General features: G+C 40.3%; 1 protein-coding gene across 4 annotated transcripts in view; it reads left to right on the top strand.

Annotated features, from left to right (window-relative positions):
* Positions 1–24515, top strand: part of SEPTIN9 (septin 9) — a 296825-nt gene that overhangs the window by 173850 nt on the left and 98460 nt on the right. For all 4 annotated transcript variants that reach the window (XM_058174061.1, XM_058174064.1, XM_058174062.1 and 1 more), the window contains one exon: positions 448–1089. In XM_058174061.1, coding sequence (XP_058030044.1) covers positions 448–1089 — 642 coding nt within the window. The remainder of the gene's footprint in view (positions 1–447; positions 1090–24515) is intronic.

Raw genomic sequence — 24515 nt, forward strand, 5'->3', positions numbered from 1 at the left:
GTGTCTTTTATGCCATGATATAAATGTAATGAGTTGGGAGCAAAGCATATTTCAAGAAGAAATCCCAAAGTAAATGTAACTAAGATTTTCAAAAAGATGAAGGGACTTTATGTGGTATACATTTTTATACAGAATCTAGAAATCTTGTGAGACTTCATGGCCTCTTTCAGACTGCCAAGAAGAGTAAGGTATTCCTTATTTTTTCAACTATATTTGGGAAGGCTTGAAAATCAGATTAAGTTTCCCAACACTTCAGCACAAATTCCGTAAAGATCTAAAGACTCAGCAAGTCATCCCCCCCTTTTGTAAGTATTTTAATTAACAAAATCACCCAATATGAGGGATATGATCCAATGAAGTGCAATGTTGATATATAATTTGCAACTTGAGGACAATAACCATGTAATTCTGATAGTGTTGTTTAAATTCCATTTTTGTATCTTTCAGCTTTGAAGAGATCCTTTGAAGTTGAAGAAGTAGATCAGCCTTCAAATTCTTCTACTCCACAAAGGCGGGCACCCAATCCTCTTGCAAGGTCCGCAGTATCCAGTTCCACACAGAAATTCCAAGATCTTGGGGCCAGGAATTCAGAGACTCCTTCCAGACATGGGGAGTCTCCCAAGTCCTCTTTAAGGAGAGTTGAGATTTCTGGGCCAAAACATCCTGAACCAGTGTCCAGAAGAACAGAAATCTCCATTGACATATCATCAAAGCAAGTGGAAAATTCCACCTCAGGAGCATCAAGATTTGGCCTCAAGAGAACAGATGTGTTGGGACACAAGCCTCTTGAGACTCCTCCCAGAAGGACTGAGATCAGTATAAGTAAGCCCCAGGACCAAGCTCTTCGCAGAATGGAAGTCCCCTCAAAGATCCCTGAACCAACCCAGCGCAGAGTTGAAGCCACTAGTCCGTCTTTGCCTGATGTTGCTACCAAACGTGTGGAAATCCAGGTAACAAAATCTTCTGAGGCCCCGGTGCCACCAATCAGGCAGACTGAAAATGTGGAGCATTTTTCAACCAATCAGCATCTGCCACCAGAACCAAAGATACAGCCAGCAGTGACCGAACTACCACACAAAGGCCAAGAAGGTAAGCAGATGGTCTCGTTTTAGCTCTTTGTCCATATCTTCCTTTCAGAGATCTTTTGCCAGTCCCCAGGATTATAATCCGTTACTATTCTAAAGCAAAAAAGAGAAAAAAAATTAACATATTGATTCATGGGTATTATTTCATTATAGCTCAGCTTTATTTTATTTATTTAACTTACCGTATATACTCGAGTATAAGCCGATCCGAATATAAACCGAGGTACCTAATTTTACCACAAAAACTGGGAAAAACTATTGACTCGAGTATAAGCCGAGGGTGGGAAATGAGGCAGCTACTGGTCAATGTAAAAAATAAAGATAGAGCCAAGTAAAATAACATGAATATTTATTTGAACGAAAAACAATAAAAGTGCAAAAGGGGGTCCCCAAAAAGAATATGGTATCAAAAATACAGTATCTTTAAAAGTAACAGCAACCAAGCTAACGAGAGCTAAAATCCCTCAAAACTGGAGTTCTCCTCCTCATCATCTGTTTGTCCAAACAGAGCTTCAGCTACTTCAGCTTCTGTGATGTTATCCGCATATACGTTGTCGTCATCACTGAGTTCACAGTCGTCATCATCACTGCTGTCACTCTCATACAATGCGCTGTCTTCACTGCCATCCATAGCATTACTAATGCCACATTTCTTGAAGGCACGTTGCACCATGTCCTCTGGAATATCTTCCCATGCATCACGAACCCACTGTGCTATTAGTTCTATGTCTGGCTTTCTCAGATTTCCAACTTTTGTCAGACGAGCTTGACCAGATGTCATCCATTCATGCCACATCCTTCGCACATGGTCCTTGAAAGGTTTATTTAAACTGACATCTAGGGGCTGCAATACAGATGTAAGCCCACCTGGAATAACGGCCAAAGTGACTTGAGATGACTTTGCCAATTTTTTTATGTCATCAGATGTGTGGGCTCTGAACATATCCCAAACTAACAGTGATCTTCTAGTCCAGTCCCCACTCCTCAAGCAAGAGATCCTATACTGTTTCAGACAAAGGATTGTCCAGTCTGTTCTTTAAAAACCCTCCAGGAATGAAGTGTCCAATAAGGTTCAAATTGCAAGTACCGGTAGTCCTCAATTTAAGACTGCAATTGAGCCCAAAACATTGTTTTGTTATTTTTCCCTAACCGTGTATGTATCCCCCTGCCCCCCATTTTACGTCAGGCTGCCATCAAAGCGAAGCACGGCTGAATATTATTATTATTATTATTATTATTATTATTATTATTATTATTATTATTATTATTATTATTATCATTATCATTATCATCATCATCATCATCATTATTATTATTATTATTATTATTATTATTATCATTATCATTATTATCATTATTATCATCATCATTATTATTATTATTATTATTATTATTATCATTATCATTATCATTATCATCATCATCATTATCATTATCATTATTATTATTATTATTATTATTATTATTATTATTATCATTATCATTATCATCATTATCATCATCATTATTATTATTATTATTATCATTATTATTATTATTATTATATGATGATGATGATTTTTACATTGGACAGGCGAGCTTCAGTTTACCAAACTTTGTATCTTTTAATGAAACGTGTTAGTCTGGAAGGGACTGTTTGAACTCACAAAACACTTGCAACTTTTAGTTCCGTGCTGAGGATTTTTGGAAAGCAGCCCAGCAATATTTATTTATTGCTCGGACTGCTCTTATTTTCACTCCCCCTTTTCTTTTCTTTTCCTTCCTCCTCCTCCTTCTCTGCCTCTCTTTCGTCCCCCACCTCCCGGGATCCTTGCGGGTCGAAGGTTCTGCCCTGCCTTACACCAGCCGCCCACCTATGCCAAGGTCTCCCTGGCTCTTTCGCTCTCTGTAAGCAGCGGCTTCTCGGCAGCGTCGCCCCCCTCCCCTCCATGGATCGGCTCCTTCCCCAGCACTGAAGGCATCCTTAGGAATACACCTCCACCTCCAGGAAAATAAAAAGAGGCAGAGAAGGTAAATCGCCCGCCCCGTTCGGAAAGGAAGGGGAGAGGACTCCAATGGAAGAAGGGAGAGGAGAATTACCAATAACAAACACAAAGCGCTGGGTTAGAGGTGCCTTGTCATGTACAAGGAGATCAGAGAGGGCAACCACCACGAAACAATAATCAGACTCAAAGCAGGCTGCTTATTTGCCATTTGCTCTGGGTAGAACGGGTTTTTAAAAAATTGGTTTGGAGAAGGAAAGCTAATTTGCTGATCTCGAGGTCGGTTTCTTTTGCCTCCTTCTTCTTCCTCCTCCTTCTTCCCACCCTAGCTTGCAATGCCCCATCTCTCCTCCTCCTCCTCCTCCTGCCCCCTCTCGGGGAGAAATTGTTGTTCTTGCCGTATTTCTCCGCTTTCCAAGAGGCTTTTCTTTTCACCTCTTTCTCCCCACCTCCCCAATTTCCATAGGGAAAAAAAACCCTAGGAAAACTTGGCAAAAATAAAATAAAATAAAAAGTACTGAGTGCAAATGTTTTTTTTATACTGTAGTTGGAGTTTTCCACGTTTCTTTTCACATTCAAGGCAGCATTCTCCCCATCCTCGCTGCTTTTCCAAAACATGCTTTGAAACCTTTGCATTTTATTGGGATGTATTCGTGACAACGCCCCTCCGCCCCTCCGAGGCGAGAGGAGGCGAGAGGAGGGCAGTAAGAGGAGGCGAGTGACAAACAAATAAAAGAGTTCTTCTCGCCTTGGCGTTTGACACACTCGCCGTCCTCTCCAGCCGAAATTGAGTGCGAGCGGCAGTGGGGTGGGTGGGTGGGTGGGGAGGCCGCCGTGAAGTGCCGGCTGGGGGCCGGGATTGAAGTGCCGGCATGCTTTGCCAGCTCGGCCGGCTCGTTTTGGGCGGCGGCTGGCCTCCGGCGTTTTCTTCCGCCGCTTTTGATGGCGGCGGCGGTGGTCGGCGGAGGCGGAGGGGCGTTGACATTTTCGCCCCTCTCACTCGTCCTCCTCTTGCCAGCGGTGGGGGCGGAGGCGTTGTCACCTCGCCTCCTCTCCAGCCGAAATTGAGTGCGGCGGCAGGGGAGGCCGCGTGAAGTGCCGGCTGGGGGCCAGGAGCCAATCCCGGGCTCCCCAGCCGGCACTTCACGGCGGCCTCCTGCGCTCGCACTCAATTCGGCTTTCGAAGGCGAGTGACAAACGCCAAGGCGAAGAACTCTGTTGTTTGTCACTCGCCTCCTCTCCGGCGAAATTGAGTGCGGCGGGAGGCCGCCGTGAAGTGCCGGCTGGGGGCCAGGAGCCAATCCCGGGCTCCCCAGCCGGCACTTCACGGCGGCCTCCCCTGCCGCCGCACTCAATTCGGCTTTCGAAGGCGAGTGACAAACGCCAAGGCGAGAAGAACTCTGTTGTTTGTCACTCTCGCCTCCTCTCCAGCGAAATTGAGTGCGGCGGGAGGCCGCCGTGAAGTGCCGGCTGGGGGCCAGGGCCAATCCCGGGCTCCCCAGCCCGGCGCCGCTCGCACTCAATTCGGCTTTCGAAGGCGAGTGACAAACGCCAAGGCGAGAAGAACTCTATTTGTTTGTCACTCTCGCCTCCTCTCCGGCGAAATTGAGTGCGGCGGCAGGAGGCCGCCGTGAAGTGCCGGCTGGGGGCCAGGGCCAATCCGGGCTCCCCAGCCGGCACTTCACGGCGGCCTCCCCTGCCGCCGCACTCAATTCGGCTTTCGAAGGCGAGGGTGACAAACGCCAAGGCGAAGAACTCTATTTGTTTGTCACTCTCGCCTCCTCTCCAGCCGAAATTGAGTGCGGCGGCAGGAGGCCGCCGTGAAGTGCGGCTGGGGGCCGGGATTGGCTCGGGCTCCCCAGCCGGCACTTCACGGCGGCCTCCCCTGCCGCCGCACTCAATTTCGGCTTTCGAAGGCGAGTGACAACGCCCCTCCGCCCCTCCGAGGCGGTGACAAACAAATAAAGAGAGTTCTTCTCGCCTTGGCGTTGTCACCCTCGCCTCCTCTCCAGCCGAAATTGAGTGCGAGCGGCAGGAGGCCGCCGTGAAGTGCCGGCTGGGGGCCAGGGCCAATCCGGGCTCCCCAGCCGGCACTTCACGGCGGCCTCCCCACCCCACTGCCGCCGCACTCAATTTCGGCTTTCGAAGGCGAGTGACAAACGCCAAGCGAAGAACTCTATTTGTTTGTCACTCGCCTCCTCTCCAGCGAAATTGAGTGCGGCGGCAGGAGGCCGCCGTGAAGTGCCGGCTGGGGAGCCGGGATTGGCTCGGGCTCCCCAGCCGGCACTTCACGGCGGCCTCCCCTGCCGCCGCACTCAATTTCGGCTTTCGAAGGCGAGGGTGACAAACGCCAAGGCGAAGAACTCTGTTGTTTGTCACTCTCGCCTCCTCTCCGGCCGAAATTGAGTGCGGCGGCAGGGGAGGCCGCGTGAAGTGCGGCTGGGGGCCGGGATTGGCTCGGGCTCCCCAGCCGGCACTTCACGGCGGCCTCCCCACCCCCACTGCCGCCGCACTCAATTTCGGCTGGAGAGGAGGCGAGGGTGACAAACGCCTCCGCCCCTCCGCCCCACCGCGGGCAAGAGGAGGGCAGTGAGAGGGGCGAAAATGTCGAACGCCCCTCCGCCCCTCCGCCGACCACCGCCGCCGCCGCCATCAAAAGCGGCGGAGCGCCGGAGGCCAGCCGCCGCCCCAAAACGAGCCGGCCGAGCTGGCAAAGCATGCCGGCAGCATTTGGGCTCGTCCTGCCGGCCCAGCTGTTCCCGAGGGCAAAAAACCCTCTCCCTGGGTCGGCTCTGCAAGGGTAGACTCGAGTATAAGCCGAGGGGGCGTTTTTCAGCACAAAAAACGTGCCGAAAAACTCGGCTTATACTCGAGTATATACGGTACATCTCTCCTTTCATACAAGACTGTGATGGCGTAACTATGGCATGCATGCCAGAGGTGGCATGCAGAGCCCTCTCTGCTAGCACGCACGCCATCGTCCCAGGTCAGATCTCTGTGACGTTTCTTTCGTGAGCTTCTGTTTCCCTGCAAACGACAAAACAGAAACTCATGAAAGATAAAGATCTTACCTCTTGCTGCGCTGCCAGTCTTGGGATGCCCTGCCGCTTGCCAGCCAGCTGGTCTTCGGGTCTCTGCTGCGCTTGTGCGCATGTCTGTGCACATGCTCGTTCATGTCTGTTCATCCATGTGCACATGTCCACACATGTCCGTGCAAGCACACTCACATGTCTGTGCATGCACACTCACATATCCGCACATGTCCGTGCATGTTTGCACGTATGTCCACGTATGCACACATTTGTGCGCATGCACGCACCTTTCAGTTTGGGCGTGTGTGCACGCAGTTTGGGCACTTGGTGTCTAAAAGGTTTGCCATCACTGGTACTGGAGGTGTCAACACATAAAGAGTTACCCTATAGTGGGCTGAGAAAGAAGGATCTGCCCAAAGTAACCTAAGGGAGCATCTGCGGTTGAGAATCTTCTCACTTCAAGTCAAACACCTTAACTATTAAATTACATTGGCTTTTATTATTTGTCTGGATTATTTTTTTTTATTTTCTTGGGGTAGAAATAAGATTTTGATTGCCAATATTTTAAAGTAATAACCACTATTATTGCTTTATGTTAATTGTGAGATGCAATTGTCTTCGTATTTATTTTCGATTATTATGGGTGAGTTGTGTCCTTCTGAAATGGCATTGGATTTCTGTGTTGGTTTTTCTTTTTACAATTAAAGAAATCTGAATTTTATAATTTATAGCGGACAAAGCAAACACATTACATTAATTGGATTTGAGATCATTGCTAGCAAAGTAAATCACTAGGTCTTTCCATTTTGAAAAAAATCCATCAGCTGGATACATTTTATGTGAACAGTATAGTTTCTAGTGGTTGTATGACAGTAGCATTACCCTAACTGTGACTGCATTTCTTGAGCCTTGTACTATATGGCCCCATACAGACAACTCAAACAGAAAATGTTCAGAATTGCAACCAAGTTTCATTTATGGGTCCAAAATAGATTGTATAATGAATGCCCAGGATTAGTGCTCAATGCAAAAATGTGTGTTACCTTTGGAATAGAGTCCTTCTTCAAAGAGTAGTCATGTCTAGATAGAAAACAGTTGTGGGGCTAAATTTGCAGATCTTCAATCCAGACTCAATTATAATAGCATGATTATTTGTTTATGATTTGCAGATTCGTTAGTTGGCCTTAAGAAAGATGTTATCATGGTGTGGTTTTTGGTTTTTTATTCTTTAACACACCCACATAGCTACCTACACTTTTTGAAAGATTTCCCATACAGTTGTCCAGCTTGTTTTGACTAGTAAGTCAGAATTCTAAAATCAACCACAATTGTATATGATTAGTATTATGAATAATTATCTTAATCGTGTTGGCACTTTATTTGGTGCCAGCCATGAGACTGAGATCTTGATTATCCTGACTTTCAGATGGCAATTCAAAGACAACTTTGCAGTTTAATAGGATGAGAACATTTCTGGCATGGCATGTGCCCAGTGGTGGGATTCAGCCAGTTCGCACCACTTCGGGAGAACCGGTTGTTAACTTTCTGAGCAATTTGGCAAACTGGTTGTTGGAAGAAATCATTAGGGCAGAGAACTTGTTGTTAAATTACTTGAATCCCACCACTGCATGTGCCATGTTTCGACCTTCCAGAGAGAGGATTTCATAGATGCTCTTAATTCTTTCTTTCTTTCTTTCTTTCTTTCTTTCTTTCTTTCTTTCTTTCTTTCTTTCTTTCTTTCTTTCTTTCTTAGTGTTGCGAGCACACTATGAAGGAATGCAGTCAATCAAAACATTGTGATGTGCATATGCTCTGCATTGTGTTCCCTTTTTATGATGCTTTGGTATGCAGAACTACTTTATAGTAACAAACAACTCAAATTAAAAAAAATCTGATTAAGAAGATCCAGAGTTTTCTGGCCTCTTGCAACTGAAGACTAATGGTTTTACTGCAAACAAAAGCAAGTTGGACTATACTTAATTTTCCCAATAGGAATAAGAGTTCAAAATGTGAATTCTGCAAGTTCGGAATAGGAGCTTTTTTAAGATTTGGGGAGTTTTCCTTTGTTCTTTCAATGGTTTTAAGTCTACCTTTATTTTTGCATGTTGTACCTTAAAATAACAACAACAATAACAACAACAACCTTTACTGTCATTGTACATATATACAATGAAATTGATTTAGTCTCTACTGGTACAATACATAACAAAATAGAAAACAACATGAATTATATAGAAAATGGTTCTTTTAAAAGTAATTAGGGAGAAACCAGTCATATGTTTCCATGCATGCATGGAGTGATTGTAGTTGTATTTAGGAGTCTGACAGCCCATGGATAAAAGCTGTTTTTAAACCTGTTTGTCTAGCTGGCTATACTTCTGTGTCTTCTGCCTGATGGTAAAAGTGAGAAAAGACACCGACCAGGATGTGAATTGTCCAGGGGTGCGTTTCTGTCGGTTTGCCCCAGTTCGGGCGAACCAGTAGTGGTGGCGGCGGGAGGCTCCGCCCATCCACCTAGACGTCACCAAAAATGCTCTGTGCATGTGCAGAAGTGCAAGACGCTCGCGAAGCACAATGACGTGCTACCGTTAGCGAACCGGTAGCCCCGGGATTTGAATACCACCACTGGAATTGTCCCTAAGTATTCTATAAAATAATAGAAAAACATGTTGATTTTTATATTGCTATAGTAAGATGACACAGAGCAGGGTTTTGGTGTCACAAAAAAGGACATGCAGTGTTAGGACTATTTGTTTCCAGTCCTAGATGGAACTATATTTTATTTATTCTATATTTTATATTTACTTCCTTGTTGTACCTTTGTTCTTTCTCCATGAATTCAATCTCCTACTCTCCTCTTGAAAATTTCATATATTTTTTTCTACAAGACCCTCTTTAATGCTTCAAGTAACAGCACTACTATTTGTTTAAATTTGCAAATATTTTAGTTGGGCCTAATAAAAAGGGTGCCATAGTGTGATTTTTAGTTTTTTTGTTTCTAATATAGAGAACTTTCCTTGAGTCCCAGTCACTGATTCTTTTTTCTACCTTCTTCTGCAAACAAGTCCTACTTTCCCCTTTCTTAAATGTAATGAGGTATTGAGAAGGATTCCTACTTTTTGTTGCAGTTCCCCCTTAATATATATGTGCATAATTCTGCTTCTCTGCACAGGTCTGATCAGTCCCTAAAAAAGGGAAATTGTGAAAAGGAATAGAATCAAATCATCAGAAAGCTGCTCTTCTGTAGAAAAATTTTATGTGTAGTGTTTTCATTTTTTTTAGTTATGAAAAAGAATAGATAAGAGAGCTCAAGAAAGCTGTATATAAACTTATGCCTGATATGGATAGTTTACCTTCCTCAATTATAGCATTGAAACTTATTGAAGTGAAAGATACGATTGATGCGGAAGAATTACCTCTTATATAAAATATAATAAAATAATGGACAGTGAGTAGCAGTTTAGAAGTTTTTTAAAGAAGTCAAAGTCATATGACTCTATCAATGGCAAATGGTTTTCATGGCTGCTTAGTACGTTCAGAATTAACAGGCTTAGTAGTAACAGTAGAAATAGAAGTGGAAAAGTCAGTTGTCCATCTGTAAGTTTTCTGAGTGAATTAAATCAGCCATTCTGTTGTCATTAGCCTGATCAAGCAAAGCCCATCTTACGTTTTCATGCTCTAAATTTCATTGCTACATGTTCTAGGCCAGGTTTGGAGCTTTTAAGTAAGATATTAAAACATGTGATGTTATTTCTTATTTCTTGTTATTTATGTCCAGTTATTTCTTCGCTTTATTGAATGATATTCCAAGAAAGCTTTAAAATTGTCCGCCTGTTGTCTCATATTGTCCTAAAGTCTTGGGATACAAAAATGAAACTGCACAGTGCTAAATATCCATTTCATTTCTTGTATACAAAATAGTTTAGATTGTGGCTAGCTTGATTTAGCAGTACTTAGGGCTCCTTTGCAGCAACTGTTCACTATAGCTCATAAACATCCAGTTTTAGAGGACATGTCCTCATGGTTCAGGCTTTGCTTCATTCCCCAGCTTAGTGCGGAGGCAATCTAAATTTGTCCTTAGCTGTTCCAGTTCTAAAATAGTGCTTTCTCTCTTGGGAAGAAGGCAATTTCGTTTTGCTACTCTAGTTCCATTTTGCAATCTTAATGGGATCTTTCCAGGTGCTTTGAATTGTTGCCATGATGCCAATATTGCCATTCTTTTGCAACATTTGCCAATTTGAATTATTTGAGAGTGGCTATTAGTGACAAGAGGTCTGCCAGTTTCATCCTCTAGCTTCAGGAAGAGAAAGACCCAGATTGTTGAGGACCCAGATTGTTGGGGGCAATAAAAAGTTGACTTTGTATATAATATATACAAATGGATGAAGACTATTGCTTAACACAGTGTAAGCCGCCCTGAGTCTTCGGAGAAGGGCGGGATATAAATTAAAAAAAAAAAAGACCAGCAAAATTGTCTACTAGAAGTCTGAAAGACAGTCTGGCTGAAAGGTTGGTGGGATGAAGATAACTGGGATGAAGTGAGAAGATGGTTCTTCAAATATTCTGTGAAGCTTCTTTTTGCTTCCTCTCACATCCTCGGCCCCAGCAACCTGGCTGATATTTGGTTACCCAGGCCTATATGTCTTCTGGCAAACTTCTGGAGATCCTTGTTCAGAAATGGCCTAAGTGATAGGTTACTATCACAGAACATTTCCACCCTGGTTACCTGTCAATTGAAAGCTGGCTAAAATCCCAGGCATCCACCCACCTTCACCCAAGACAGCGCCACATATTTTAAGGTATGTAAGAGGGTGTGATTTTTTTTCTGATTGCTGGTGTTGAGTAGGAATGGAAAAGCCAGGGGAATCATTGCCCTTAAATTGTTCTGCAGTAGAGATGTAAGTACAAAACTTATTATCGAGACGAATTAAAGATAAACCTTTGGGCACTGAAAGATTATGCTGGCCTATTTTTTTCTGCCAAATTGAGGATTGGAGGAAAGCACAATAATACAGGCATGACAAAAACCCTAGAAAGCATGGGTTATTACCAACTTTCAGTTTTTGGTTGTGACTGTTGAATTCTCATAGTTCATGAACTTTTTTCATCGCTGATATACTGGAGTTGGAGATGTCTGTGGAAATTCTCAGTCATCCAGGTCATGTTGTCCCAAAGATGCTTTTTCAGGAGGCAACGGGACTTTCTTGTTTTTCTTTGAAGACGTTTCACTTCTCATCCAAGAAGCTTCTTCAGCTCTGACTGGATGGTGGGGAATGGAAGGATTTATATTCCTTGCAGACTTTATATTCTATACATTATTATATATGTCTGCAAGGAATATAAATCCTTCCATTCCCCACCATCCAGTCAGAGCTGAAGAAGCTTCTTGGATGAGAAATGAAACGTCTTCAAAGAAAAACAAGAAAGTCCAGTTGTCTCCTGAAAAATCACCTTTGAAATTGGAGATGTGTAATAAATCAGTGCGATAACACAGAATCCTTCAAACCAAATCATACTAAAGCACAGACTGTAAGGATTCTATACCATTGTGTACAATCAAGAAGGCTTCCACTTAAAGTTGGAAGGCAAAACATGTGTTTCATCCATGCTCCCATTCACAGAATAGGCATCACAATATTACTTTTTTATCCTCAGCCTTTTAAGCAGCTAAGCATAAGAAGAATTACTAGGAAGGTTTATGAAAGGAATAATTTTTCAAAGGATATGGATATTATTTTAGATAGAGCTTTGAAAGTGATCTTATATCTCCACTGGCTGAACTAAGATTCTAACAAGGTAGATGATGAAAAGGTTAAAATGGATTGAATTGTTTTCACAGGAATAACAAGCTGGAGTCAGAAAAAAAAACAAAGCTTTGAAACTTGTAAAACTAAGACAGAAATACCCTATTTATCTATTTCTTTCAGTTAGTAAGAAGAGGAGACCCTTAGTGGAACATCAAAATAAAGTAAGATAAAATGACCTTGATTGGCCAATTTATACCTGTTAGGTCGCATAGAGATGAAAGCAGCTGAATAACAAATAAATAAATAACAAAGTTAAATCAGAGCAGAAAGGAGATGGGGAGAAGCTTTTTCTTAGCATAAAAAGGACCTTTTAAGCTAACATTTTAGAAAATGATGCAAATACGTTGTTTACCAATTTATTCCTGACTACAAAGCTTTGTCCATTAATGGAACTTTTTGTTCCTTTGTAGTGACATTTTATTATTTATTTGGTTTATAGAGTTTCCTATCCGTAAGAGTGGCTTACACAATTAAAACGTAAACAGTACTAAACATAATTAACTATGAAACAGCTATATAAACAATAAAGCAATTGAACAATGAAAAGCCATACAGTACAATACAATCACCAGGAAAGCACAGACATCAAGAACAGTACAGCCATTTTATGGGCTCTACACCAGTCTCTGATCCCCAGGCCAGATGGCAAAACCAGATCTTCAGGTCCTTCTGGAAGGCCATCAAGGTGGGAGACCCCATAGACACAATTGCTTCCTGCTCTTTTGTGTAGGACTCATGAATCCAGAATGAATCCCAGATTGTACACTGGGTATGGAAAGTTCAACTTCATCCAGAACCGTAGATGGTAAATTCCTAGATCCAGGTGGTTCCAAAACTCAAAGCCACTCAGTCTTGTCCAAATTGAGCTGAAGCTTGTTATTCTCCATCCACCCCCTTGTGTTTCCACGTACCAAGACATGGCAGCATCTCCTACTTCAATAGGGCAGAGATATAGTTGGATATCATCAGCATATTGATGATATCTCACTCTGTGGCTATGGATACTTTATCCAGCACCTTCATATAGACCTTTACCAAGGTCTGAAATCCAACTGAAAGGGGTCCAGATAATCTGCTTCATCCTGGACCCTCTGAAGCTGTTACACAATCATCTTGTCAACAATCTCCCCTAAAAAGGGAAGATTTTGCCTTTGTCATCATCTAAGTGTCTATATAGCAACGTCATATTATCACAACTGATTACACAATTGTGTAATCACAATTGATTATTTGTCAGATTATCACAAAAAGTAGAAGAAACAAACAGGAGAGGATGCAATTGTTCACATGATACTTTACTTTGGAGCCAAACAGCCACAAAGAGATGCAAAGTTAAGGGAGTGGGTTTTTACACACACACCCCTTCTGAGTTTAAAAAAATGATTCAGGAGAACATTTAGTTCATCTCTGTTTACAAATTAACGAACTGCATGGAGACATAATTAATTTGATCTGAGGCAAACCATCAATTTAAGATACCACCAGGGTTGATATAAGCATCACTGCTCATTCAAGACTCAAGATAGAGCCTGAATGCTAGAGTTGGTAACAGCTGCTTGAAGATGGGGAGATGTTGATTTAAAACCAACTCTGGCATCCTGGGACAGCTGCTGAGTATAAGTCTTGAACAATGAAAGCAGCTGTCTGTTGGGAGATTTAAAGCAGGAGACAGCCACATTCAGTGCAATCAATAACGAAGTGGTTTTTCACTTCCAGTGAAGTCTTGTATATAAAAACAAAAAATAAAATAGATATGAAAGATTCTTATAGCACCCCTTTATCTGCCTTCTTCTGCTCAAATTTACAGTCTCTACAAAAGAAATGTGTTATTTTCCTATAGCAGCCTTTTCTACCTTGGTGCCTTCCACATAAATGTCTTGAGGCTGAAACTCTCTGAACTCCGTGTCATCAGTTTCAACCAATTTAATGAGTACCAACTTGAGTGGAAAGGCATTAATTTAAGCTTAGTTCCAATATCGTCACCTCTTTCCCTCATTTTCTTCCCATCTAACTCCCATCTGGTTAAGTTTTGGAGCAATTCCTTAATTCCATGGACCAGTTTATTGGAGCCAAATATGCAACTTTAATTAAACCCTTGGTTTTAGTAGTTAGAACCCTCATTTTTAGTTAGGTAAGTGTAAGTCCACAGCCCTTCAAGGTTTAGAATTATAGAACTGTAGAGCTGGAAGGGACCTTGGATGTCTTCTAGTCCAAAGCAAGGATGGTATAAGGATGGTCCTGATACCAACCTGGACAAATGGTTGTCCAACTTTTTTTCACGAAAATTGGAGAATTGGAGCACCCACATTTTTTGGGAGGCAAGTTGTTCCATTGATTCATCATTCTTACTCTCGGGAAATTCCTCCTGATTTCCAGGTTGGATCTCCCTCTGATGACCCATTGCTTTTTGTCCTGCCCTCAAGTGTTATGGAGAATAAATTGATATCCTCTTCCCTGTGATAGCCCTTCAAGTATTGGAAGACTGTTATCATGTCTCGCCTTTACCATTTCTTTACAATTTACAATTCTGGAACTGATGGCTGTGATTAGAGAAAAGACCTTGGCCAAATTTAATAGCAACTGCATACCCTTTTTTTTGTGCAAACAGAAAAATAAAATAAAATAATGACATTTGGATGTGATTACTAGTAATATTTGTAGATTATTTTTAAAAATGCATGCTATGCTTTAAAATTTAAACTTAAGTTTTATTTATAGCTGCTGTAAAAAGTCAGCCATTTTTTGTGCATATTATTTTTATTTTATTGGACCTCTATCTGTTATTTTTTTCCTCTATTCTTACTTTCTATTCTCCTTCTTAACTACTAATTTCTTCTTAGTTTCTTTACCATTACTTTAAAATTTTAATAACGTTATATATATAAAAGAGATTTACAGTTTCCTTTCAAAATATTGCAGTTTCCTACTTGTAAGATACCCTTTCATTACCTCCATCTTATTTCTAATAACTAACACCCTAGAACAGGGGTGTCAAACTCAATTTCATTGAGGGCTGTATCAGGGTTGTGTTTGACCTCGGAGGGACTGGGGGTGCATGGCCAGGTGGCTGTGCCAGCTCGACATCACTCGTGTTGGGGGCATCTGTGGTGGCCCGAGTGCTTTGCCAGTGAAAATGGGCTCCTGAGCTCTGTTTTCAGCTGTGACGACTTCCTGCAACCCTCTGCCAATGAAAACAGAGCTTGGGAGGGCCACCCCAAGCTCTGTTTTCAGTGGCAGAGACACTGCGGGTCAGTCCTTCGCTGTTTCCAGGGTGGCTCCATGGGCCAGATCTAAGCATCCTGTCGGCTGGATCCAGCCCCCGGGTGAAACCAGGCTTAATAGCAGTAACTGCACGAGGGATCTTGGAGTCTTAGTAGACAACCAGCTAAATATGAGCCAGCAGTGTGCAGCGGCAGCCAAAAAAGCCAATGCGATCCTAACTTGCATTAACAAGTACTAATACCACTGTATAAAGCTTTAGTAAGACCACATCTAGAGTACTGTATCGAGTTTTGGTCACCACACTATAAAAAAGTGAAGAAAAGAGCAACCAGGATGGTTAGGGGATTGGAGAATAAAACATATGAAGAACAGTTACAGGAACTGGGCATGGCTAGTCTAGTGAAGAGAAGGACCAGGGGAGACATGATAGCAGTGTCCCAATATTTGAGGGTCTGCCACAGAGAGGAGGGGGTCAAGCTATTTTCCAAAGCACCTGTAAACCAGATAAGGAATAGTGGATGGAAACTGAACAAGGAAAATATTTAACTGACAATGAGAATAATCAACCAATGGAACAGCTTGCCTTTAGAAGCTGTGGGAGCTTCATCACTTGAGACTTTCAAGAAGAGATTGGACTGCCGTTTGTCAGAAATGATGTAGGGTCTCCTGCTTAGGCAGGGGGTTGGACTAGATGACCTACAAGATCCCTTCAACCCTGTTAATCTGTAATTTCCATCATAACAAGGAAATGGAATAGATTCTTATGGATTTTAATTAGATTAGAATTTTGTTTTGTAAGGTTACACAAAAGTGTGCCTGGATAAGGAAGTAATGACTTGCTTACCTGCAAAATATAAAATCCAATCATAAGCCACTGATATTTATGTCCCATTGTGATTAAAATATACATGCAACTTTTATGGCAGAGCAGAAACAAATTTTTTAAAAAACCTATAAACAATTGAAAAAAGCAAACCAGAACTTTTGTAACAGAAACCTATCTATGATTTCCTCAGCTTTTATTTTGTCTATTTTAAATTTTCTTCCCAATTATGCATCTATGGAAATTTGTGATTCAGACAAGCTCTTTAAATAAATTATATTATTGATTAATATGCATACTCTTAAAGCCCAGTAATCATAAATCAATAAAGTTATTTCATGCTTTTTAAAACAATTTTTGTTCTTTGCTTTAATTTTCTGGAAGCTTCGTGTCCTTAAATACCTTGGACATTATTTTATGTTGTCCTAGATTTGGGGTTGCTGACTATAGAAAAGGTAGGTGATCCCTTCACTCTCCTTTCCTAATAGCAACAAAAATTGAATCTTATTATCTGAAGCTATTTATTATCTCAAGCTTTGCACATGCACAAACACACATATAGATAAACCCATCCCTAAGAATTATAGTTTGTATCAAAGCAAATACAATTATTTAGCAGAAAGCATCTCAATTGCCACTATTGTAGCATCTCAGTCATTCAGGTCATGGTTATCCCTAAAGTTGTCCCTCTTTGGGACAACCATGAACTGGATGTTTGAGAATCTCCATAGACTTTTAGTTCTGTGCTTTGGGATGAACACCCTTCAAATAGTATGAGAACATGAAGGGATTTCCATAAAAATTGCAGACCATAGGAACCATTTGCACTTCGGTTTGAGATGCAGACAACACAGACTCATCCTCAACAACCTGTGCCTGTGTTCAACAGTGAAGGGACATTCTGCAGCCAAGAAGGCTGCACACCTATTTCCACTACTCGGGTGACCCTGAGGACACAGATAAAACTCCAAGTGGCCTCAACGACTTCTAAAAGAGTGCAAATGACCAGCTGTGTGCAAGGAATATAAACCCTTCCATTCCCTACTATCTACTCAGAGCTGAAGAAGTTTCTTGGATGAGAAGTGAAACATCTTCAAAAGAAAAAAAGCCTGTTGAAAAAGCATCTTTGGGTTCTAGGATGGATATTTTCATTGCAATTGCTATGAATTATTAAGGATGAGATGTGTATTGGGGCAATAGAAAAACAGATTGAATATGGTTGTCAGGAGGTGACAACTGATGGAATGTGATAAGGAGCAACTGCTATTAACATTTTATTGCCCTAATTTATTTTTGGATTGGAAAGAGAGATTCTACATTTCACTTACAAGATTTGCATTGGGATTGTTTTTTTAAAAAACACAAACATAATGATGAGCAAAATGTTTTAAACTGAAGCACCCAGTTTCAAATTAACAAAAGCTCTGAATTTATCAGAAGTGTCCCAGTGCTATCCTGATCATTCCAGGGCTGTTTTGAGTTTGAAAGAATCCTTCACCTGAACTGAAACATTTCATGAAGGGTAAAACAAAATTGGAACCCTTCTGATAATTACAATTGTAATTAAAGTGACTTTTGTGGGTGATAGATTATGAGGGATGAACTCTCCAGCTCAATCCCCCTTTCCCCCATTGACTTGAAAATCAGGGGTGCTCATTTTATCAAACCAAATTTGAAGTCAATAGTGATTCTCATAATATTTCTCCCCTTCCTCAATTCTGCTATTTCTGGGTAGAAAATAAGCTGGTTGTTTCCTACAAATGCTGATCATTTAAAGGATCAGTTCTATCGTTTAGAACTGGGAGTGATCTTCCTATTCTCAGATAATTTGCTAAAATGTGTTATCGCTGTCACGAAAAATTCGCCCTGAGAGCAAATAATAGCATATTCTCTGCCCCGAGCATTAAGTTAAGTGAATTTTAAACTAATATTGAATTTTAAAGCTTTTTATGTTCCTAGATTATTTAATTCCACAGGCTGATGACTCAATAATGATCTCATGTAACATAGAGCTTTATCGATGGACACCAGCTTGTAAAATGTTTTGCTTGTAAAATGTTTATTAGAACCTCAAGTTGTAGATAATCCAGTGAACAATTGGTTTTCATAGCTATCAGAAGAATTTACTTGATTTCCAGCACTTGAGTTTCTTGGCTTAATGTGGTGCTTCCCAAACTTATTTCTTCAAAATTGCTTATCAGACAGTCCTTTTTACCCAGTGGCATTTTAAGTCACTTTAAATCTCCGTATTGTAATTCGTTACCCAAAGAAAAACCACTTTTACCCAGGTTTAGAAAGCGCTGGTTTAATGGGTTCTCACTGACAACCACATTACCCTTAGCTTGTGAATGCATGTGCCATGTTTTGAAATGCTTAATAGAAATGCTGAAGTACAGAATGTCATTTTTGTCTCTCCACCACATTGTTATGCTTTCATAATTCTTATGAAAGGAACTGGTTGTGAGCAACCTAATTTATGTTGGGAAATACTATATGTCAAACTCTATTCCCAGTAAGCACATGGGAAGGACAAAATCTTGTACAAAAGATCCTGGTGAAATTCATCAAATGCTTTATGTAGCAGCCTCCCCCCCCCCCCGCCCATTATATATCATATAAAGTGATAGGCACAATCTGTCTTGATTCCTAAGCCTATTTTTATAGGATGTCACTTTTTCTATAGGATTTCTTTAAAACGGGCAGCCAGCTTAATGGCGTATATTTGCCCCATACATTTCAATTTTATGGTCCTTTCCACATTCTTAACAGCAGCTTTACCTGCCACATTGAACAACAATTGAACAGAAGATTGAAGGCACTTTTGTTTTCAGATAAGAATACATGCTAGTTCAACATCTGCCTATAGAAAAACAATCCAATTCAACAAGAATAGTCAATAAATTAAGATATTGCAGGTTCAGTAGCCTATGTTGGAGTTTCATGCATGACATGACCACTGAGGGTAAAGCCTACAAAGCTGGCTTCAGCAGGTATTTCAATATTAAATTTTTTTTTTAATTGTTTTAAAAAAAATTAAAATCTTTCAAATTAAGTAGTTGAGTTTTATTTATTTATTTATTTATTTATTAAATTTTTATACCGCCCTTCTCCCGAAGGACTCAGGGCGGTGTACAGCCAAAGATAAAAAGTTGATATACATACAATTTAAAACCAAGATTTAAAACTAAGCAAATTACAAAAGGCCAATATTAAAATTTAAAAATTTAAAAAACCCTAAGGCAATAAAAACCCAATTTAAAATTAATAACACTATTATGCCAGTCCCGCTTGAATAAATAGATGTGTTTTCAGCTCACGGCGAAAGGTCCGAAGATCAGGTACTTGGCGTAAGCCAGGGGGAAGTTCATTCCAGAGCGTCGGGGCTCCAACAGAGAAGGCCCTGCTCCTGGGGGCCGCCAGCCGACATTGTTTGGCGGACGGCACCCTGAGAAGACCCTCTCTGTGGGAGCGTACGGGTCGGTGGGAGGTATAAGGTAACAGCAGGCGGTCTCGTAAGTACCCGGGTCCCAAGCCATCTTGGGATAGTTAAACTATCTTTTAAAACATCATTGGCACAGAAAGCTGTACTTGCTGTTGCTTTGTCTCCAGGGTGATATTTGGATTTCATTTGGAGCAGGAAGGAATTCCTTCCTCTGCCAAACAAGCTCTCAGGGTCTAAACTGATGTTGAATTCAAGGGAATGATATTCATACTACATGGCTTCTTCCAGAAGATACCTGGCAGGAGCAAAGATAATTAATGAGTGCAGCAAATACAGGTATTCACTGACTTTTTAAGATGTGCTTTCGGTTGCCTGCTACTCTTATTTTTATGAACTTTAACAGAATTGTTTTAAAAGAATTAAGGTATCGTGGTGCCCTATTGCCTTTGTGGTAAATGTGCCCAGAAAAAGTAGGTGATGAAATCTATAGTTGATAAAGAACAGGGTAAAGATAAAGGAGTCCCTGCAGATTTTGGTCACCGCCTATAGGGGGCAGTGCTCATCTCCATTTCAAGGCCATTAAGCCAGTGCTATCTGAAAACATTTCCATGGTCATGTGACTAGCACGGAGCACTATTACCTTCCCACTGAAGTAGTACCTATTTATCTACTTGCATTTGCATGCTTTTGAACAGCTAGGCTTGCAGAAGCTGGGACAAGGACAGAAGGTCACCCTGTCACATAGCATTCATGTCTCGAACCTGGGCTGCCAGCTTTTCCAGCTGACAAGCCCAGTGTCTTAACTACTGAGCTACCGAACTGCCAAAGATCAAGAAGGCCAAAGAATAATCTGCTGATGGGAAGACTATAATATCATGCAGTTATGTGGCTAATAGTGTGGGTAGCATATTGCCCCATATTTCCCCCTCTTTTTGTCTACTGTCTAGTAACAGGCAGGACATTCTGTTAATGTTTAATATGCAGTTTCTATTTATTTTGAGTTTGTTATTTAATTGGTTGGCTTCACATATCACACTAAATCATATTATGGCATGTTTAAATCTAGCTGCCATAATATAAAAATCCAATTGTGTGAATCAGGCTACGGCACCTTTCAAGTTCTTCAACAAAATGAAGCTTGAAAAGTCTTATATTGTCTTTACATGAGAATTTATGTCTTTTTCTTTTCTTTTTGTTCTGTTGCTTGTTACAGAGCCTATCGTGATATGAAATTATACATTTAGCAATAACTAGAACTGGGAATACTATATGTTCTCCAAGAGATTCAGCCCATTAACTTTCATTGATTCCCTCCAATCTCAAGAAGATATTTATCAGTTTATGAAGATTTATATAGAATTTCCCACCTCTATTAATGAAGTAATTTCTCATCATGCCCACTCTTTAAGTGTCTATCTTCTCTATTGTTCTGTATCATAGAAGCTCTGTTTTGAGGAAACATAGATACTATTGGGGCTGTTTGACCAAATAATCAGAAAAATTAAACCCCAAGAAGATAATGTACATTGTAGGAGAAGAGCCTTGTCAGTCTATAGTTGCCAAAAATTAGAAGGAATCCGATAGCTCCTTTTCTGACAGATTTCATTAAAAGTATCAATGTATGTGAGCTGCAATTCTTAAATCTTTTCATAAAATTTATTAATTGGAAAATATGCTACTTGATCCTTCTAATTTTTAACGAGAAAGCTTATTTGCCAGAATCATTCTGCAATGCATAGCTGGAAAAAAAAGCCATGTACTCTGTGCTCTGTTGTATCATAGAAGCAACATAGAGCTGCTACTCTATTAAGAATGGACCATCCACTTACACTTTTTTTTAATAAGCAATTAAGTGTGTAGAATTTTCTTGAAGAAAAGAAAGAATGGAAAGGGCTTCCTCATTGTGAGAATTTGAAAATTCTCCAAAATGCAGTGCTTCCCAAACAACCATCTTTATGCTAAGGGGATTATGAATAATGATTTTCTCTCAACTATCATTGAGATCTGTGATGTCCTTGGTGTTCTCTATGCTTGGTTGTTTATTTGCAGACATTTCATTATCATTTCATTATCATTATTCATTGGGATTTTCCTATCCTTGCAATTTAATTCTCTTGCATTAAGCCCATATGCTGCACAAAACAGTTCATAAGTAATATTTCCTCCTTGTGTTATATACTAAGACCATATCTGGAAATTTTTGAAATGCTGCATCCTGGCATCTATTGCCACAGATCTGGCTTCTTGATTGTAGGTGGTTTTTCTGAAGTTGTCATAATAGATAAAGCAGTGAGATAATATGGTGTGTGCGTGTGCAGATGCGTGTGAATATTTTTTTCATGCTCCATTTTATCAGATGGAACAAAACACCATATAGATTAAATTGTTACAATTATTGGTGGTATCATCTCTAAAGAGAGGTTTAAACATTGCTTTAATTGAAGCAATAAGAAATACTAAATGTTTATTATTTATTAATAAGTATTAATTAATTACATCCCTCTTTTCAGCAGAAACACAAGGGATTATTTGCTGTTTTTAATTCATTTAGTCTTTCCTCCAATTTCACACTCACAAAAACCCTGTGAGGCTAAGTTGAGATAACAAATGCAGTGGTAACTTGGCAATCATTAATTGTTTCCTGGAGGCACAATGAAGACCAAAAATGATGAGTACCAAACAATTTTTCCCCATAAGGAATAATGTAAGTGAGTCACAAGGCAGCTGACACTGACAAGTTCTAGCTTGTGCATTGAGTACCAAACAAACTATGAGTACCAGGACAAAATTTCCACATCAAAATGTGTTGAGTGCCAAATTTGATGAGTTTCAAAGCAGTTGAGTACCAAGATACCACTGTAGTCCAGAATCATTCCATTGCAATTTGAATCTGGGTCTTTCTATTCATGATCCAGTTGCTATATCCTCCATCTACTATATTGCACAGGCTCTTCTCATTAATTCTTGTCTTCTAGAATCTAGAATAGAATGAGCTGGAAGGACCTTGGAGGTTTTCTAGTCCTGTTCCCTGCTCAAGCAGGAGAACCTATACTATTTGAAATAAGTGACTGTCTATTCTCTTCTTAAAAATATCCAGTGATGGAGTGTCTATGATTTGTGAAGACAAGCTGTTCCACTGGTTAACTGTCCTTGATTAGTTTCCAAACATTGTTTCTTGTCCTGCCTTCTGGTGCTTTGGAGAATAATTTGACCCTCCTCTTCTTTGTGGCAGTCGCTCAAATATTGGAATACTGCTATCATGTCACCCCTAATTATTCTTTTCTTTAGACTAGCCAAACCCAAATCCTGAAGCCATTCTTCATATGTTTTAGTCTTTTAAGGCCTTTGATTATCTTAGTTCTTCTTCTCTGAACTTCTGATACACTATAGTGAGTATATACATTTACAACTATCACATATTACCAGTGCTTTCCTTTTCTCATTTTGGGAGATTTCTCCAAGATTTATATTTTTTTATTTATTGGTTTGTTTACGTCCAGCCTTTGTTATTTTAACAAATAACTCAAGGTGGCAAACCTATCTAACACATCTTCCTCCTCCTGTTTTCCCCACAGCAACCACCCTGTGAGATGGATTGGGCTGAGAGAGTGACTGGCCAAAGGTTGTTTAGCTGACTTTCATGGCAGGACTTGAATTAATAGTCTTCTACTTTCTAGTCTGCTCCTTAACCACCAAATCAAACTGGCTGTTAAATTAGATGCAAATTAGATTAAATTTGGACAGTCATGAATAAAACAAAACATGTTCAATGTCTTCCTAACATCTCCAATTTGGTATTGTTCACTCTATTAAAGCGCTAATATCAAGAGCTAAGAAAATTCGCTAAAGGATGTACAGCAGATTCGAACTGGAATCAAAACATCTACCTGGCTATTTCCTTTCTGAAGTATGATCTTCTGACAGAATAGCATAGCATAGCATAGCATAGCATAGCATAGCATTGCATTGCATTGCATTGCATTGCATTGCATTGCATTGCATTGCATTGCATTGCATTGCATTGCATTGCATTGCATTGCATTGCATTGCATTGCATTGAATTCTTTATTGGGCAAGTGTGATTGGACACACAAGGAATTCGTCTCTGGTGCGTATGCTCTCAGTGTACATAAAGAAAAATATATATATTTGTCAAGAATCATAAGATACAACATTTAGTGATAGTCATAGGATATTAATAAGCAATCAAATCATACTAGGAAACAATAAAAACAATATAAGTTGTAAAGATACAAGCAACATGGATATAGCCATAAGTGGGAAGAGATAGGCATTAGTAAGGATGAGAAGAAGAATAGTAATACAGTCTCAGTAGTTAATTTGACAGTATTGTGGGAATTAGTTGTTTAGCAGAGCAATGGCATTCAGGAAAAAAACTGTCCTTGTGTCTTGTTCTGGTGTGCAGAGCCCTAGTGTTGTTTTGAGGGTAGAAGTTGAAACAATTTATTTCCAGGATGAGAGGGGTCTGTAGATATTTTCACAGCCCTCTTTTTGACTCATGCAGTATACAGAACTTCAATGGAAGGCAGGTTGGTAGCAACTGTTTTTTCTGCAGTTTTAATTATCCTCTGAAGTCTGTATCTGTCTTGTTTGGTTATAGAGCCAAATCAGATAGTTATAGAGGTGCAGATAACAGACTCAATAATTCCTCTGTAGAACTGAATCAGCAGCTCTTTGGGCAGTTTGAGCTTTCTTAGTTGGCGCAGAAAGAACATTTTTTGTTGTGCTTTTTTGATGATATGAAAATATGAAAAAAATATGAAAATAAATGATATTTTTGATGTTAGGTGTCCATTTTAAGCCTTGAGATATGTTAGAACCTAGAAACTTGAAGGACTCTACTGTTGATACTGTGTTGTCTAGTATTGTAAGAGGTAGTAGGAATAAAACATGCTGATCAAACTTTCAAGGATATATTTTCCAAGGCTTTATTGGACTCTTTTAATGTTCATTGAAGATTGCTTAATTGTGGCCAGCAGTTTAAAGAGATTTAAAGGACAATAAACACAACAAGTTTTATCAAAATAGAAACCAGGCAAAAAGCTGTGGATTAACAGTGAGTAATCCTTTCCAATTCCCTGAGCAATTTAGCAGTTATAAT

The sequence above is a fragment of the Ahaetulla prasina genome, chromosome 2 (genome assembly GCF_028640845.1).
Source record: "Ahaetulla prasina isolate Xishuangbanna chromosome 2, ASM2864084v1, whole genome shotgun sequence".
In the NCBI taxonomy this organism is placed as follows: Eukaryota; Metazoa; Chordata; class Lepidosauria; order Squamata; family Colubridae; genus Ahaetulla; species Ahaetulla prasina.